At 42.5% G+C, this 16,712-nt stretch overlaps 1 protein-coding gene across 9 annotated transcripts in view; it reads left to right on the forward strand.

Annotated features, from left to right (window-relative positions):
* Positions 1-16,712, forward strand: part of ST8SIA5 (ST8 alpha-N-acetyl-neuraminide alpha-2,8-sialyltransferase 5) — a 49,453-nt gene that overhangs the window by 20,993 nt on the left and 11,748 nt on the right. For 8 of the 9 annotated variants that reach the window (XM_032441485.1, XM_015887189.2, XM_015887192.2 and 5 more), the window contains 3 exons: positions 8,489-8,596; positions 14,277-14,369; positions 15,669-15,755. In XM_032441485.1, the coding sequence (XP_032297376.1) occupies positions 8,489-8,596; positions 14,277-14,369; positions 15,669-15,755 (288 nt within the window). The remainder of the gene's footprint in view (positions 1-8,488; positions 8,597-14,276; positions 14,370-15,668; positions 15,756-16,712) is intronic. The other variant, XM_015887199.2, reaches the window with a different exon arrangement.

Genomic DNA, 16,712 nt, shown 5'->3' on the forward strand with positions numbered 1-16,712 from the left:
TATAGGCCTTGCAGTAACTGGCTGCAAGAGGAGTAGAGTGTTGACAAGTAGATCTAAGTAGAGATGGAAATGAGAAATGGCCAAGTGAAAATGAAGCAGTGAGAAGATACAACTGAAGACTTTCTTTTGGGGTCAGCCTGTGTCCTACCACATGCCCTGGGAGCCTCTTCTGCTATGGTCAGCCAGCAAGGAATGCAAAATGAGTGATGTTCAATTCCCAGACTTGCTAGGAAAAGGCTTGGTTTTGAGCAGTGCCATCCAAGGAGCTCAGGCAAGGAACTGTGCATTCGTTATGTCGCTTTGACTGCAAAACACTGCTGTTTGTGTTTCTTTTTAATCCAGCTTATAACGAGTTGGTTTTTTTCCTTCTTTTTCTCACTCAAAAAGTCTCCAGGCAGGTTTCTCCCTCACTCAATGGGAAAGAGCACTCAGAATCCTTTCTGTTGGGCAGTGCTAGTTCTGTTGGCTGCAGAAATAACAACTCCGAATGTGGCAGTCTCAGGCTGCCAGTTATTAATGACAGAAAAAGTCATTTACATCTCAGCCTGCGTCCTTACCATAACATCATCATGAAGGTACTTTGCTTTTTCTTTCCCTCAAGTGCATTGCAGTAACTGGTGTTGGGTTTCTTGCCAGTGGCTGTAACTCGTGCTCAGTCTCCTCTTTCACAAACCCCTGCTAGGAGCTATGAGGCTCCTTGGGTGCGTTATATCTCGCACCTTCAGGGCTATGGTGGTTTTGGAGAGCATCCTTGCAGAGAAGTGAGATATTTATAGCCTCAGAGCCGCTTGCCAGGCTGGAGCCTGGGGATGCTGCCTAAACCCAAAGCCATTTACACACTGGGATCCAACATGCTGTTTGGTTTATGACAGCCTTTGCTTGATATCATCCCAACCTCTGCAACAGTAACAGCCCTCCGGGCCTCTTCCCAAGGCAGCAGGAAGAAATTCTGTCGCGTATTTAGGCAAAGCTGAAAATTGCCCTGAAATATTCTTCCAGTAAATGTGCAATGCTTTTAAGCCTAAATATAACACAAAGCTGGCTTGTTCCTCTGCAAGGCGATGGTGGAAATGGCTAATGGCCAGCGAGACTGAAACCAAGCAGCTAAAACAGGCATCTTGGACAGAATGTTGGGGCTGCATCAGCTCCATCAAATGATGGCTGGATTTGATGGTCTTAGACAAACCTTAATGATTCTGTGATTCTATTTCTAGGGACAGGTCCCTGTAAGTGTTGTGGACAAAGTGGTATTTGTTGGGAGTGGACAAACACTCTTTGTTGGGAGCCAGGTGGAAAAGTGAGCTGTATGGCTGTGAGCTCTGCAATGCACTCTGCCCTAAAGAAGTAGGGAATTGGCTGGTTGCATTGCCATCAACACTCCTCAGGCTTCCATGGAAAGGGACTGGTGGCCCTCCATCCACCCATGGCCATGCTCCCAGGCCCACGGGGACAGCAGGGCTGCAGACAAGATCAGATCTCCAGGAGGGGAGCTCCACACAGAGAAATTCAAGAACGGTTCCAGACCTGGTGAAATCCTCTCTTTCCTGGGTTTCCAGGTTTTCACATGTTTTTCATTTACCATATAAATGTTCATTTCCTTTGGCTGCTACTTTGTGATGCAGAATCCTGCCTACCTTTTTTTTCACTCTTTTTCCTTTTCCCCATCTTTTAGCAGTGCATCATCCCCATGGCAGCCAAAGTCTGAATGAGAGTTAAGCTCCATGAGTTCGGCAAGCTGTGGTCTCTGATGCTCCTTATCCTGAGTAAAAAGGATGATGAAATAAGATATAATTAAGGGACTTTAATACGGATCTCTGGGGTAATTATTTTTATTTTAGGATTAATGGGATGATTAAAAGCCCACTGCATTGATCTGTTAAAGTAGGTTAAATGCTGTGGACTTCTGCTTAAACCCAGGGCTGCTGCTTGCTGTTGTAGTATTAACTTATCTCTCCAGTGCTCAGCTTTTGGCTGAGTTTTCCTTTGAATCAGATGCTTAGCTGAGGGCTGGCCTTTTTTTGTGAGCCCTTGTTTGGCCAGCAGGGAATAACCCTGCATTACATCCGGAAACTGCTCGTACTGCTGAAATGGTCCCTGTTCTCCTCTTCCAATCTGTAGCATGGGATAACTCAATAGAAAAATACCAGAATATTACTCTACTAGATATCTGTGTTCTGTTGACCAGGTTTTCACTAGTAATTGTTTTTCTGACTTCTTCACCGAGTGAGAGCCTGTGGAAGAAGTGGATCTACCCATTTAAAAACATTTTTGAGCAATGTGAGAGCACTTTTGCCAAGATATTAAGGACTTTAAGCAGTGATTACTGTAGAGTCTGTCATGTATGAAAACACAAAGAATCACTCAGCAAGGAAGAGCAAACCCTCCCGTGCAGCAGAATGCATTGTTTGAAAGCTTTTTGTCAATGAGATAAAAACAAAACTATTCTATATGTGTCTGTGTATTCCATAATTAATACCAGACTCTCATAGCTTTATGCCACCATTTTGGTATTTTTGAAGTAGCTTCCATTCAGCCTTAGCAAATGAGCTCCCAGATGTATTTACCCCTTTATTTGCCCTCTTAAGGAAGATAACATGTGCACAGCATGGGCAAATAAAGGACAGTGAATAAACGTGGACTGCACCTTAAAGAAGCCATGTGGTTTGCAGAGTTCTGTGAGGCAACGTCAGATCTCCCTTACATCAGGGCTATATTTCTTTCCATTTAAATATTTCTCCCAGGAGACGAGCTGAAGGTCACCCCATGATTCATTTATCTAATGCACATTTATCTAATTATCTCTGTGCCTACACTGTTTCTAACCAGAAGTATTATCCCAGTGGAATGACATGTGACCCATGAGTTGTCTCGATGAATCCTTGTTAGGTTTGTGGGGCAGCTCTTGGTTGTGTTGGTTTTCTTCAGAGGAGAAGAGTGCTTCAGACTTCAGTAGATGAGGAAGTCTTGAAGCTATGTAGACATGAGTATGCATGGAAAACACACACAGGATCTGGCTGTCCTCTGAAGATGGCTGGATGTAGCCTAGCAGATCAGAAAAACTAAGACTTCTCAAGAGCATTTCAAGGTGTGATGGGGACCACAGAGCTGGCATCCACATCTTGGGAAGGTGGCATCCCCCTCTTACCACCGAGTGGCTAAAGTTTTAGTACCAGAGCATGGAGGCACATTGCTTTCTCTCTCAAATTCACTGGAAGAGATCTCTAATACAGAAATTAGGCAGGGATTTAATCCCTGCTCCCTGCAGACTTGCTTTGTTGCTAGCCTCGTTTTGTTGCACCTTCAAGTGGTTAGAAAAGCCAGTCCCTCGATTGCCAGACCTCTTCACATCCTCAGATTACAGTAATTTAAAGCAATGGGAGTCAGTTATTCCAATGTTTTGCATGTTCAAATTGCATAATCCCCAGTGTGTTACACCGTGTTCCTTCCTCAGCTCAACACATGAGTGCTGTGAGGTGCTGCAGTGACACACAGGCGCTTACCCCTTTCCCAGTGACCACTGGGTGAGCCCTGTACCCCACAAACTAGCCTCACAAATGGCTTTGCATAACGTTTGAATTGTGTTGGGAGCTCTGCAGAAGCTTTATGCCCTGGAGCCGTGGATTGCAGGTGACCCATTGCCAGCTGAAAAGCGAGCCTCTCAATCCTAACAGCAGTGGCATCATGCTGCCACCTCTGTGGCCACTGTTAAAGATGTCATGGGCACTTGGTCTTTAGTTTTTGACCTGGTGGTGTTTTATGGTTGTTCTTACTCTTGCTGAATTATGCTCAGACGAAAATGCTGCTCAAAGCTTTGTCTTTTTCTTACTTCCACTGTGCGTCATTCTTACCCTTGATTGCTTTTTCATTTTAGTCCTTGTTTTTTTAATTCAAGTGTACTCATTGCTCAGCAGTCCGTGCCTCCCTCAGGCAGATTGTTGACTTAACCTCTCATTTCCTTGAGGTATTTTTGCCCTCCATTGCTCGCATCCATTTCGAACCCCCGTCAGCCTTGCAAGTCGTCACTGTCCTTGCATGTCCTCTTCAGCCAGTTAGTTTTATGCTTTAGTTCTTGTGATGGAAACCTAATGCATCATTAGTAGTTCTTTGGCAGTTCATGTAAGAAAAATGCAGCCAGAGCTCAGCCAGATGAACATTTTGGCCAGTCAACATCAAGGAGGGCTTGCACAAATGGAAAGTGGGGGAGTCCTCATCCGTGGAGTTGTTCAGTAAACTTGGAGAAGTGGCAGCTGGGGACGTGGCCACTGGGCATGGTGGGGGTGGGTCAGGGTTGGTCTTGGGGTTATTGGAAGTCTTTTCCAGTGTTTGTGATTCTGTGATATGGTAGGATGAGTCCCGCCACTTGGACACACAGGAAGAGTATTGCCTACTAATGAGGCTGGCACACCGTACAAACACTGACTTTAACAGTCATGTTGCTTGTCATGTTCCACCTATATCTTCAGTACAATTGGGCTCTGGGGGTATGTTTACATTGGAGAGTATAGCACTATGTAGGAACACTTGACCTGGTACTAAATATATTAGCCTTGGAAACATGAGATGCATAGTAATTAGCTCAGTCAGATCGCTTGCACTGTGGTGAGATTTCTCCTGGTTCCCATGCTGTGTCAGGTATCTTTGCACAGAGCTCTCGCCTCCAATATCATAATTTCTTGCCATCTTCCAGTATTTGGGATTTCATATTGGGACTTGATCAGTCTTTTCTCTTGATAAATTCACTGCATCACTGTCAACTCATTCTGTGATGGGTATTGTGCTTCCCCTAATAATGACAAATAGCATTTTAATTATGAACAAAGCACTTATTTTCTATTACTCCTTGGATATTTATCTTCCAGACATAGAAAAAAGAATGTTTTTCATTCTTGGGAAGTAATTTTAAATCAGACTTTTGAGAAGTCGCATGTGAATATCTGATGTGAAATTTATCCAAAAAGTGATATGTGCTATAGGAAACTAAACCTTTTTTTCCTGTATAATAGTGGTTATAATCCAGAAGCTTCCCACCTATGTTTCCAATTTTGCTCTTTGTGCTAGTCAAAATATACTCCTCCGCCGCTCTATTACTAGTATTTCCATCCAACGTGTAAAGCCAGGCTTGTCCTTCACATAGCACACTATGGGCCAACGTGAGATGTAACCAGGTGGATATGGGATCACAGGGTCTGCATTATTTCACATTATTCACATTATTCCATATTGCTTTCTGCTAATGCAGTGAGAAGAAATACAAGTATTTTTTCCTGATTTTACTGGAGAAATAAGCAATTCTCTAAGCTTGACTAGTCGGATTCAAATCTACTTTCACTGAATGCAGATGCGAGTTTTAATAAACCACTGAAATAAGTCTTTGCCTTTCACTTGCTGTCATCTAATGTAATTGTCTTCAGTGACCAAATCTAGGTCTGATTCATCTCAGTGACTGTTTTCAATCACTCTAATCTGCAGGTTGTTTGTGCATACCACTGGTTTTGTTTTATTTTCCATCCACCCTGTGGACATTGTGAGTCACATTTTCCCTGTTTTGCAGGAAAGAAGGGGCTGGATCAACGTGATTAACCATCTGACTCTGCTGTACCCCTCTGACATCCCTGTTAATAGTCTGGGGGGATCACTTTCCATTTTCAAAGAGAGCAGCATGATCATTTAACACTACAGTCTTCAATTCCTCCTCTCAAGGGCACAAGGATTATGAGAAGGGGAAACCATTGCTCTGCTCTCCAAACATCTGCTGTGCGGGAGCTGTTTCTTGTTTGGATGATGGCGGTGGGTTTGTGCTTTGCTCCCTGCTGCTTCCACAGCTGGTCTTGACAGCCCTTCACAATTACCGCTGCTCCGTTAATTTTCCTGCTCCTTTTCGCCCTCTCCCTCTGTTCTTACATTACAGCAGCATTTATTTGACCACATACTGATTCAGCATTTGCAGTTAGCACTTAGTTAGGATCAAAGTGTTGCTTCGACATTTACCTGAAATTCAAGGTCTGTGTTGCTAAGATGTCCAACTTGAATTTGTTCATCACAAGGTCTAGGCTGCCTCATTCTCACATATATTAGGGGCATGTCCAGTAATTAATGGTGTCCATCCACCAGCACTCAGTCTGGCCACTGCAGAACTTTCTTCTTTATCTACCTGTTGAAGTGCAGCTAGTTCTGAGAGTGAATTTAGCTACATAATATGCTAACAGAATATACTGTTGGAGCAGCCCATCACTCTCATCTCTTTTCTCGGTCTTTTTGCAGATTTGGACAGTCAGAGTTTATGAGCCCTTAAAATTCACAAACAAGAGGATCAGAAAGTAATGCCCTTTCAAAATTGCAATCTCCTCGAGGCTGATTGATTTAACTCAATGGTAAAACTCACAGTAATCTTGTTAGGAAAAGAATTAATTCAGGTCAGTGTTATTAAATGTCTCATCCCGCTCAGTCCTAATACTCCAAGTCATTGCTTGTGGAAGCTTTTCTTACTGGAAGGAATAGGTTTATCATCACCCCAGAAAATGCTGTACTTTACCTTAATCTCAGGCTTGCAGTGCGACACAGCCCTGTAAGCTGTGGTTTATGTGTAGGTAAGTTCATACGGTGTCAAGCTCTATAGAACCTGTTTGTTAGAGTAGAACACCGTGTAGTCCTTTGCTCTTGTCTTGCTCAACACTTGTCAGACACTTGGCTTGCTCCTGACCCCAGTCTCAGCTCACAACCTCAGGTTGTGTCCTTACCATCTAGAGGAAGAAACATCGTACCCAGACCCTCTGCCCTCATGGGATATTTCTGTACTTCAGTTAGATCCCATTCTACCATTTCAAAGCTAAGTATTTTAAGCTGCTCTTCGCAAGACATATCTGCCATTCCTCAGTGTTAGTCTTCGTGATCTCCTGCTGGATCTTACCCAAAATGCATGTGTCCTCCTGTAAACTTTGGGCCTCAGCTGCAGGACGCAGTGTTTCCGTAACATCCTGATAAGAGGAGGGACTGGAGAGTGATTTTATCATTTACTTTGCTTTAGGGGCAGACCCAAACCTATTTTTAAGGGCATACAGTTAGATATCTTTTTCAAGGACATTTACATTGAAAGAAAAACACTTTTCCAGCAGAGTCATAAATGTCATAATGTGTTAGACTGTGGTACATGGGGGAGCATCACGAGTGTCATTTCAGCAAGCCTGAAGTGAAGGTGTCTTAGTAAAAGTGAGAATTTTCTCATGGATTTTCTTTTTTTTTTTTTCACACCATCTTCTTTGTAGAAATCATCTCCTTTGGCAACCTCAGCTGATTAAAACTAAGCTCAGTGTCAGAGGCGTAGGACTCCCTGATGAGCAATAACACTGCATTACCTGCTAGCATTATGGTGTAACCCACACGCCCATGGATGTGCTTTTACAAGTGCAGGGATAGTTCAGGATGCCATCTCTTTCTTCAGTTCAGACCACTCTCTGCCTCCTTCAGAATTCCTTATTTAATGCCCCTTGTCTGTGTTTATCTTCCAGTGCTGCTAACTACTGCCAGTCAGATTGGAGGAGGGATGTGATCTGAGAGTCTTTGTGACTACCCGTGGACCAAGGAGCCCAGCAGGGTCCTGGATGCCCTTTCTTTTGGGCAAAGCAGGCTGGCAGATTGCTTCCTGCATAGCCCTGCCAGGAAGTTAACTCGCAGTATTGGCAGCACCAAATGTTCACATTGCAGCTGCCAGCCCTCTGAATTCATGAAATTGGGTTAAAATGGAGGAGATTATAAATAACAATTGGTTGACTTCTGAGCTATGGGAAGGATTTGACTTGTGCTGTCAGGATTGCAGGATAGGTTATTCACAGAGTCACAGAACCTCAGAGTTGGGAGGAATCTTAAAGCCCATCCAGATCCAACTCCAGCTGAAATCTAAGGAATGCAAGCATTCTGGGATTTTGAGTTTGGAAAACTGGGAGTTGTGATGGATGTGATGATTTGCATCTGCTTAAAACACATCAAAAAGGCAGAAGCAGCAATATGGTGTGACGACTATTGTAAACAACGCTAGGTCCTCTGGTGGCTTGGCCAGCAAGTTAGAGGAGGGACCCAGCACCCACCACAATTAACAGCTACAGTAGATGTGAAACTGAAGTTTGAAGGGTTTATTTCTTTGACTCTGGAGTTTTCCACATCAGTTTGCAGCTTTTTGTATTGTGGGACTGAATTTTCCACTGTGCTTCATGCATCCACGTGTTGTTCAGAGCTCTGGCCCTCCAGTTTGCTTGGTTGGGGTGACTGGTGGTTTTTTTTTCATACAATGTCCTGTAGAGTCTATTGGAAGTGAAAATTAATGGTCTGCACTACTGCGATAACGAATTGTGGCTCTCGGTATCTTTTTATTGTTTCTGATGATGTTTGTGTCATAGCCACATTTCTGTCTTAAGAAAAAGGACGTGAGAACTTGTGCTGATAGAGTTAACCTAATGAATGGTATCAAACACCAACTGCCTCGTTTTCTTGCTAGAGGGCTGCAGTTTAGCTGGCAGAATGGAGAGGAATTGGCCAATTGGACCGGCACCTTTAATTTCACGGATGACGGAGCAGTGAAGAGTGGCAGTGACACAGGCACCAGGTACTGGCACCGGAGGGGATGACTGCATCTCTTGCTCTGTGTATGAACAAGAAGTGTGAGCACAGGCTATGTGAACAGATTTACAGTTTGATTTGTCTGCTTGATGCTGTTCACACATCACAGAAGATGCTGGGGGTGCTTTGCTGGCCCAGCCAGGCTTTGGGGCCATTTAGAATATGCCATAAGCACCCTTTTGATTTGCAGGATGGTGACATTTGTGTCTCTCCTTTTCCTCTCCTTTTCCCCATTTCTTCATCATGGCCATTAGTCAGTATACAGGGAAGTATGGGAAAGTGAACTTGGTTGGGAAGTGGAGCGTCCCAGCAATAATAGAAAATCAGGCCCGTGGCTTTACTTTATAGTAACTAGAATACTCATTCTAAGAAACACAGTTTAATTTGAAATCCTTCCATGTGCTTCATAGTGGAAACATGGTCTGTCAAGGCAAAGACCAGAATATTTCCTTTATATTTACTATACTGAAGATGATTTAAGAAGTGCTGATGCACTGTTGACTGTTGCACTTCTATTAATTTACAGTAGGATTCTTCAGACTGACATGTTTATAAAGGGCCATGAAAGGCCGTGTGCGTAGGTAAGACACTGCAGTTGTCATGGGGAGCTCTATGGCTATCACTGGCTCCAGGTGTGGGGCTGATGTGTGGGATGTGTTCCTACAGCATCAGTCATAGGAAAAGGCCCCTTCCTCCCAGTTCATATGGACTTGAAGATTCAAGTTAAGTAACCTGAATCTTGTGTAGCATTGAGTTGAATAAATAGCAGGGAAACTTCTGAAACACTGTAAGTTAAAGAAAAAAAATACTCTCTTAGAAGAAGCTTGCATTAAATAACTACGGAAATAAAACTCTTCCTGCCTAAATTAGGTATTGTGTGTGAAATACCACTGCAGTATATTTTGGTAACCACTCACCACCACAGCTGCTCAGCTGATAGCATTTCAACAGCCAGAGGAAGTACAGCGACTGAGCTGCCAAAAATCACCCATCTCGCCAAACCACAGCAATGCTGCAGTTCCTGCATGGCTCTCATGCAATGGGATCTGCATCCCTGCTGTTGTCACTCATTAAGGAAGTGTTGTGGAAAGAATCAGCCTCTCAGCAGCACTTAGCTCAGACCCAGAGAAAAATGGTTAATTCTTTCTGTATTTATGTATGGATCCATCTGCCTGCCTCTACTTTTGTTGCATTTTTAGTGAGTGCATCTACAGTCTGTAGGTTCAAAGTCTTTGATCAAGCCACATAAAAGAAAACTGAATGTGGCACAAAGACAGATATCTTCCTGAAGACGGAATGGAATGAATATAGATTTCCTCCTCCAAGTGCAACTTGGCAGAGACAATTGAACCATCACTGCATGTGGGATGGAGAACCAAAACCCTTGACTGCAGAATACATATGATATTGGATGAACAGCAGTGCCATTCTCAATCTGTTCAGCCCCTTCAGCAGGGAGGAGGTTCAGGAGGAGAATGTTGGGTTTTTTTTAATATGAACAGGATCTAATTGCATGAGTTAGGTATGAATTCCCCTGTTCATTGCAGGGGAGTTGGACCAGGTGGCCCTTAAAGGTCTCTTCCAAATCAAATAGTTCTGTGATTCTATGATTCTATGAAGGTAATATCAATAGAAATAGGTAAATTTCGAAGTCAGTATAGTGTTAATAAGTGTGGAGATGAAAGGTGTGATTTCAGGTTTGGAGTGGGTCTGGCTGTGACATACATTGCACATAAATGCATTGCAGACATTACCTATTTGTCTACTGTCTGAGAGTGAAGCATACAGGAAAGTAAAATAGAGCTGTGTGGATATGGAGGTGAGGCTGCATGGTGAATAACTGCAGAGCTGTGTCATCGGCTGTTTGCTGTTTACCTTTGATCACCTTTCTTACTGAGTTACCACCAGACATCTCCTGAGAGGCCTAGTATAACACCCAACATCAAACTGTTGGTATCATCTGAAAGCAAGCCTTCATCTAATGAATAATTCTTTCTATCAGAAAGAAAACTTGCAGAATGAATTTTCCCAGCCTGATTTTACTTGTATGTATTTATGGATCTCCAGAGAGATGTCTAAAGAGTACAAAACTAATTACGTGTCAGCATGCTCACAGTAAACACCTCTCATTGCATGGCTCTGCGCTTCACTGTGTGTTATTCCCTCCTTCTTTGCAGACAGTAGTTATCAAAATAGATACTGCTTTCATTGGCTTCTATCATTCACGTATTTCATGCATATAGGTACATGTTTATTCATACATGCCTGGTATCGATCCATGTGTGTTTTATAACAACTCTTTATCTTTTAGTGATGTGATTTAATGTATAGTGCTGAGACATTAACTCATTACTCATTCTGTGAGGGATTTATTAGATGCAAATAAAGAGATTCCAAAGCAGAAGGCATATTGAGCAAATAATTTCATTGGAATTTCAAGACAGACAGACTTTGTAAGAATAGGGGCTATGTCAGAACCAATGAATAGCGGAGACAGATTGCTCAAGAATGGTCAAATAGCACAGAAGTGAAGAACACCGTGCTGTTTGATTTGAGGAGCAACTGATTCAGACATTAAGTAATGTATGAAGTTAAGTGTAGCTTGCAATTGGAATTCCAAAATGAGCCCTACTTCAGTTGCAGGCAGCTCTACTGCCCCATAGTAACCAGGCGGACCAACGAGGCTTTTCATCCCAGGGCATTTAGATACTTCTTTGAGCTACATGGAACCATTCCCAGGAGATAAAAAGTGATGCCATGAATTTGGGTCGTTGTGTGGTGCAATGAGTGTTAGCTGTGGGTAGATTTCCCATGGTTATGTGCTTGCTGTGTAAGCGTTGACTTGTGTTTTGTTATGCCTCTCAGGTGGCCCTGTGGCTAACAGCATCAGTGGCTTGTTTCAATCAAAGTGATAGGAATGGGATTGATTAAAACAACCTAACAGCAGTTTGTTAAAAAATTGAAGACTTCAAAAGTGGCATCGATAAAAGAGAGCTCACTGACCTGTATTTGCTCCCATTTCTTAGTCTCTGGACAATGTGTATTTTTGGAAAGATCTTTGTTTTTCCTGCAAGGACAGGTGGAAACCTTCACACATTGCTCTGCTCTCTTGCAGTCTCACCATGAGCAGTGCAGAACCATCCCTGCGGGAAAGAGCAAAATGGGAAGGAGGTTTTTGTGAGGGAAAACAGTCTTGTTTAAAACATACCCAACAGGGACATTCAATTGTATTTTAAAACCTCTGCGCAATGTATCAGAAGAATCCATGCCTTGATCCAAGTGTCACTTGAAGACATGTCTCAGGCTGTTTAATTCATGCAGCACAACAAAGCTAAGCTGACTTCCAATGAAAGCTGGAGCAGCAGATGATCAAAGACACAAGTGTGAGCTGTGTGTGCTTGGGAGTCACATCTGCCTCTCGCTTGCCAGCTCAGTGAGATGCCTCTTTCCCTGTCCACCAAAGCCATCACTCCAACACAGAAGGACACCAGACTGGTCAGGCACGATCTTCCCTTGGTGAAGCCATGCTGGATGTCTTAAATCACCTCTTTGTCTCATATGTGCCTTAGCCTCGCTTTTAGGAGGATCTGCTCCAAGATCTTCCCAGGCACAGAGGTGAGGCTCACCGACCTGTAGTTAAACTGAGTAACTTGCAAATGTGTTGCTGCTTCATGAGTTTTTATCTGATCTTCAATAAAGACTGAATGTCCAGGTGGATAACTGAGTAAGAAAGAGAGCCCAGGGACTTTGGTGGGAGACCAGTCGTGCTGATGACTTCCATCCTCTTTCTGGGGGCTGAAGAAGTCTTTTCTCAGGTTAATCACTAGTCATGCAACACTTCAAATTCATTGTTTCCTCTGCAGAACTCATAAAAATGTGTTTGTTGCTTTGAAAAGTAAATGAGACTACTTCAGCATTGTCACATTTGAAATTAAATTAAAAGATTGTTGGGCTGCTGTATTTCTTTCACTGTCCCTGGAAGCATTCAAGAAACACGTAGCTGTGGTACTGAGGGACTGGATTTAGTGGAGCAATGCTGGCAGTATGTGGACTACATGATCTTGGAGGTCTTTTCCAACCTTGGTGACTATATGATTCTGCAATCCTTGACAGTAATCAGGACACTTCCTTATCAAGAATTTTTGGAGTTCTACTCCTGCCTTTTCTCAGCATGGGGTCCTTCCTCTTGGTCTCAAGGATTCTTTCCTTCACTGAATCACAGTGGTTGGTTTGGGACTGGGCAAAGTTGAAGTGGTGAAATCCTTTGGAAGGGCTGAAGGACTCACTTCAAGCAGTTTTTGATAAGTTAGAGATGTCCACAGCTGGTGGCAGGTTTCTGTGGACAGTTTTGGGCTTTCTCCACTCACAGACCATAGTTCCTTTCTCCCTTTTGTGGTTTTCTCTCTCCCTGGGTTTATCAAGTCAATATCTGGACTTGTTTATCAAGTCAATATTTATCAATATCAATATCAATATTTACTTAAAAGGCAAAATTCAGAATGCCTTGAGATACTTCTGGCATTAGGAGGCCCTCGTGGAGCTTCCTGGAGATGTTTTTTGGGCATTCTCTTTTCCAGTGGTTGCCCTGGGCAGTGTGAGCACTTGTCACTAAAATAACAAGGTTTTCTTACTTCTCTGTTCCCTCTTGAGCATCTCAAAGGGTTTTACATTGGGAACTGAATAGAAATTCAGGTCAAACACGATCTTTGATTTATTCTTCAAATGTCACCACGCCAGAATATTACATTACCAATGATGGTTTAAATAAAGCTCTCACAGGAATATAGTACTTTTTTTTTCTTTCTTTTTTTTTTTTTTAATTGAAAATTCAGAGGACACATTGTAGTTACAGGGTTTTGAATTTGAGGTTTTTGAAGGATTCATCAGAATGGCTTCATCTGGCTTCTGTTGCAATACTCCTTCCCCAGGTCATCCAGTTGTACTTTATCATACTCGTGACTGTGGAATGGATATGTGTTGTTCTTAGGTTTTGGGTTTTAGCACAGACTTACAATGATGGAGTGAAAGAGACTGAGAGCTTGGCTTAAACCCTAAATCATTTTTTTGTAATTTCAGTATGGTCTCATAGAATTCCATGGCCAGCCTAGACTTTCTCTGGCCCCTACAACTGAGTTCCTGTCACTGTCTCTTCTTTCTCCTCTTCTACAGACTGATGGTTGAAATGGAGGAATGTGACCAAAAAAGTCAATATTTCTGTCAGATTTTAATTAGGATTAGAATTGTCAGATCTGATATGTCTGAACGTCCAAATTCTGTTGTTCTCAAAACCATCTCAGACATTTTGAGAAGAAAATCCCAGCTCCCCTTCTCCTCTGAATATATCGATAATGTAAAACCCAAGGAGAAGCTCAGTTGCATTGAGTTTGAGTTAGCTAAATGGAAACTGCTGAGTACTGCCTCTTGAACATCACAAAAGAGCATTTGAATCTCTAAAGGGCTGGGCATGGGTGGCTGTTCTACGATCAGCAATGATATCTGTGTTTTGCTGGGAGTAATAACTGCCTTTGAGCCAGATGTTGTAGTTTCACATCACAAACAACAACTTAAAGCACTGAATACAACTTAAAGCACAACTTCTGTTGACATGTGAGATAATTAACTTAGCCTAAGGCTTATCAATAGTCTTTGTTTCTGTTCTTCTTCAGGTATTTCGAGTTTTATGAAGGTCCACTGGAATACAACTCCACCAAATGCCTGGAATTGCGACAGGACATCATTGCAGTGAAGGTTTTGTCTATGTAAGTGTGGATGTTTGCTAAGAAGGTTGCTTTCCAGACAGGATGAAAATGGTAACTTATGATAGAGTTGTCAAGGGTGTAAGATGCAGGGGATCCTACCAGTAAAATAATAATAATAGAAAATCTATATTCTGCTGCATTTTGTCTCCTCTGGTCCCACATATGTACCAGCAAACTAATGAGTTGAATGGGACATACCCATAAAGCCAGATAGATGGAGTCAGTCAAAACATACAGGTTGCCCGTGGGACTGATGGCACAAAGTAAGGTGGGATGTTTTTTTCATTGAACTTCTACATTTTCAGCTGACAGTGACTTTAGGTGCACACATTATGCCTAGTCCCTTACTATATCTAAAATCATGCTGTAGTCACCTCATCTACAAGGTTTATTAATTCCATGAACTGATAGTCTCAGCTGAAAGTGCAGCTGTACAAGTGCAGAGCTTTAAGCAGTCAAGATTGCTGAACAGGATTCCTGCTCCAGGTCTGTATGAATTTTCAGCATCTCTCCCTCACTGACTTCGTGCTCAATAGAATGTAGGTTATGTCCTTGCCTTCTGCATTTGGTACTGGATGAAGGATACAAGGGTAGCAACTTTGCACTGCCTGCTGACATGCAATGCTTAAAAATAAATGGAAGGGGTGAGAATGTGATACTTCTGCCAGTGTTCTGCTGAAGATGGTGAGCTTTGAACCACTCTTCTGCATACTTATCAGATGGCACAGAGACTTTTTCTTTTCATCTTTTCCAGTGGTACACAAAAGATAGTAGGCTCCTGCTCAGTGGGATCAAGTCAGCCTTACTCTCTGATAGGCATTTGACACTGAGCTCTTTCGTTAGTGCTCAGTTCTTCTGATACGTTTCTTTCTTCTGTACTCTGTTTCCTAAGTCAGCCCACACGGTAATGGAAGATTTCCAAGTTAATATGCTCTGGGGGGCTACAGAAAGTACAATATGACCTAATTCCTTCCTGTAGTTTCCACAGCCTGGGAAATCCTAAGTGCTACTCACTTTAAATATATAATTATCTTAAAAGCCTTTGCTTTATTAGAACATTCGAAGCCCTCAAACCTGCAGAGAACTTATTAAGGCCTATCAGCCTTGAAAAATTCTAAGACATCTGATGTGCTCCACCAGTACCTGTATGTACAAGGCTTAGTGTTGCTATCTCTAATGAGGAAAAAATAATTTAAAAGATGAGTTTTGCACTGAATAGATTGACTTGTTTGCCATGTTGAAGGAGGCAAATCCCATGTCATAAAGTGAATTCTGTTTTTCTTTCTTTTTATCTTTTAGGGTGAAACAAACTGAATTATTTGACAGGTGGAAGAGCCTACAGATGTGCAAATGGGAGATGAATGTCACAGAAGCCAACATATTCAAGTAAGAATGCTCCACAGTGATGGGGCTGTGCAAGATTTACTTTATTCTGAGTTTAGCTTCCTATGGAGATGCCAGACATTCAGTATGGATTGCAGAAGCATTATAACACTGTAACTTCTGGAGAACCATCCTTTTGAATAAATATGGACATTTTATACACTTCAGAAAAGCATAAAAAGTTTATCATCCAGGGTGAAAGAGAGCTCTTCAGGAATATGGGATAGTCTTTCCAACTAAGACAGGGAATTTGGTATGGAAAAGATGTTTCCAGGTATGATTTGAGCAGAAGTGGCCTAGAACAAAGAAGTAAAAGCTATGTGTAATCCATCAGCTTAACTCTCTGGTAATGCAACATGGTGACACTATGAATTTGGCTTGCGAAACACTAGACCTAGATTTTTTGTGGTGTATTAGGTACCACAAGACATTGTTTCTCGTTTATTATCTTTAATGGCTTCTCAGCCATTGCTTCTCAACTATCTTCAAATGTTACTTCTGGTTTTTGGAGACCTCTGCAGTTTGTTTCTGTCATCCTTCTTTGCCTGTCTTCATGTGACCTCCTCTTTGCTGAAGGCCCTCCATGGTCCTTTCAAGACAGTTTGTGAAACTGAGATTGTTCAAGCAATAGTAGAATTAAGCCCCAAAAATACTTGAATGTTGTGTATTCATACATTCAAAGGCCATGTTTGGATGTGTCTAGAGAAAACACATTATTTAACTCTAGAGGGGTGGGTTTAGATTAGACGTCAGAGGGAAGTTCTTTACAGAGAGACTGGTGAGGTGCTGGAACGGGCTGCCAGAGAGGCTGTGGATGCCCCATCCCTTGAGGTGTTCAAGGCCAGCTTGGATTGGGCCCTGGGCAGCCTGGGCTGGTATTAAATGTGGAGGTTGGTGGCCCTGCCTGTGGCAGGGAATGGGAACCTGATGATCCCTGGAGTCCCTGTTAACCAAAGCCAT

Source organism: Coturnix japonica, chromosome Z (assembly GCF_001577835.2).
Source record: "Coturnix japonica isolate 7356 chromosome Z, Coturnix japonica 2.1, whole genome shotgun sequence".
Taxonomy (NCBI): Eukaryota; Metazoa; Chordata; class Aves; order Galliformes; family Phasianidae; genus Coturnix; species Coturnix japonica.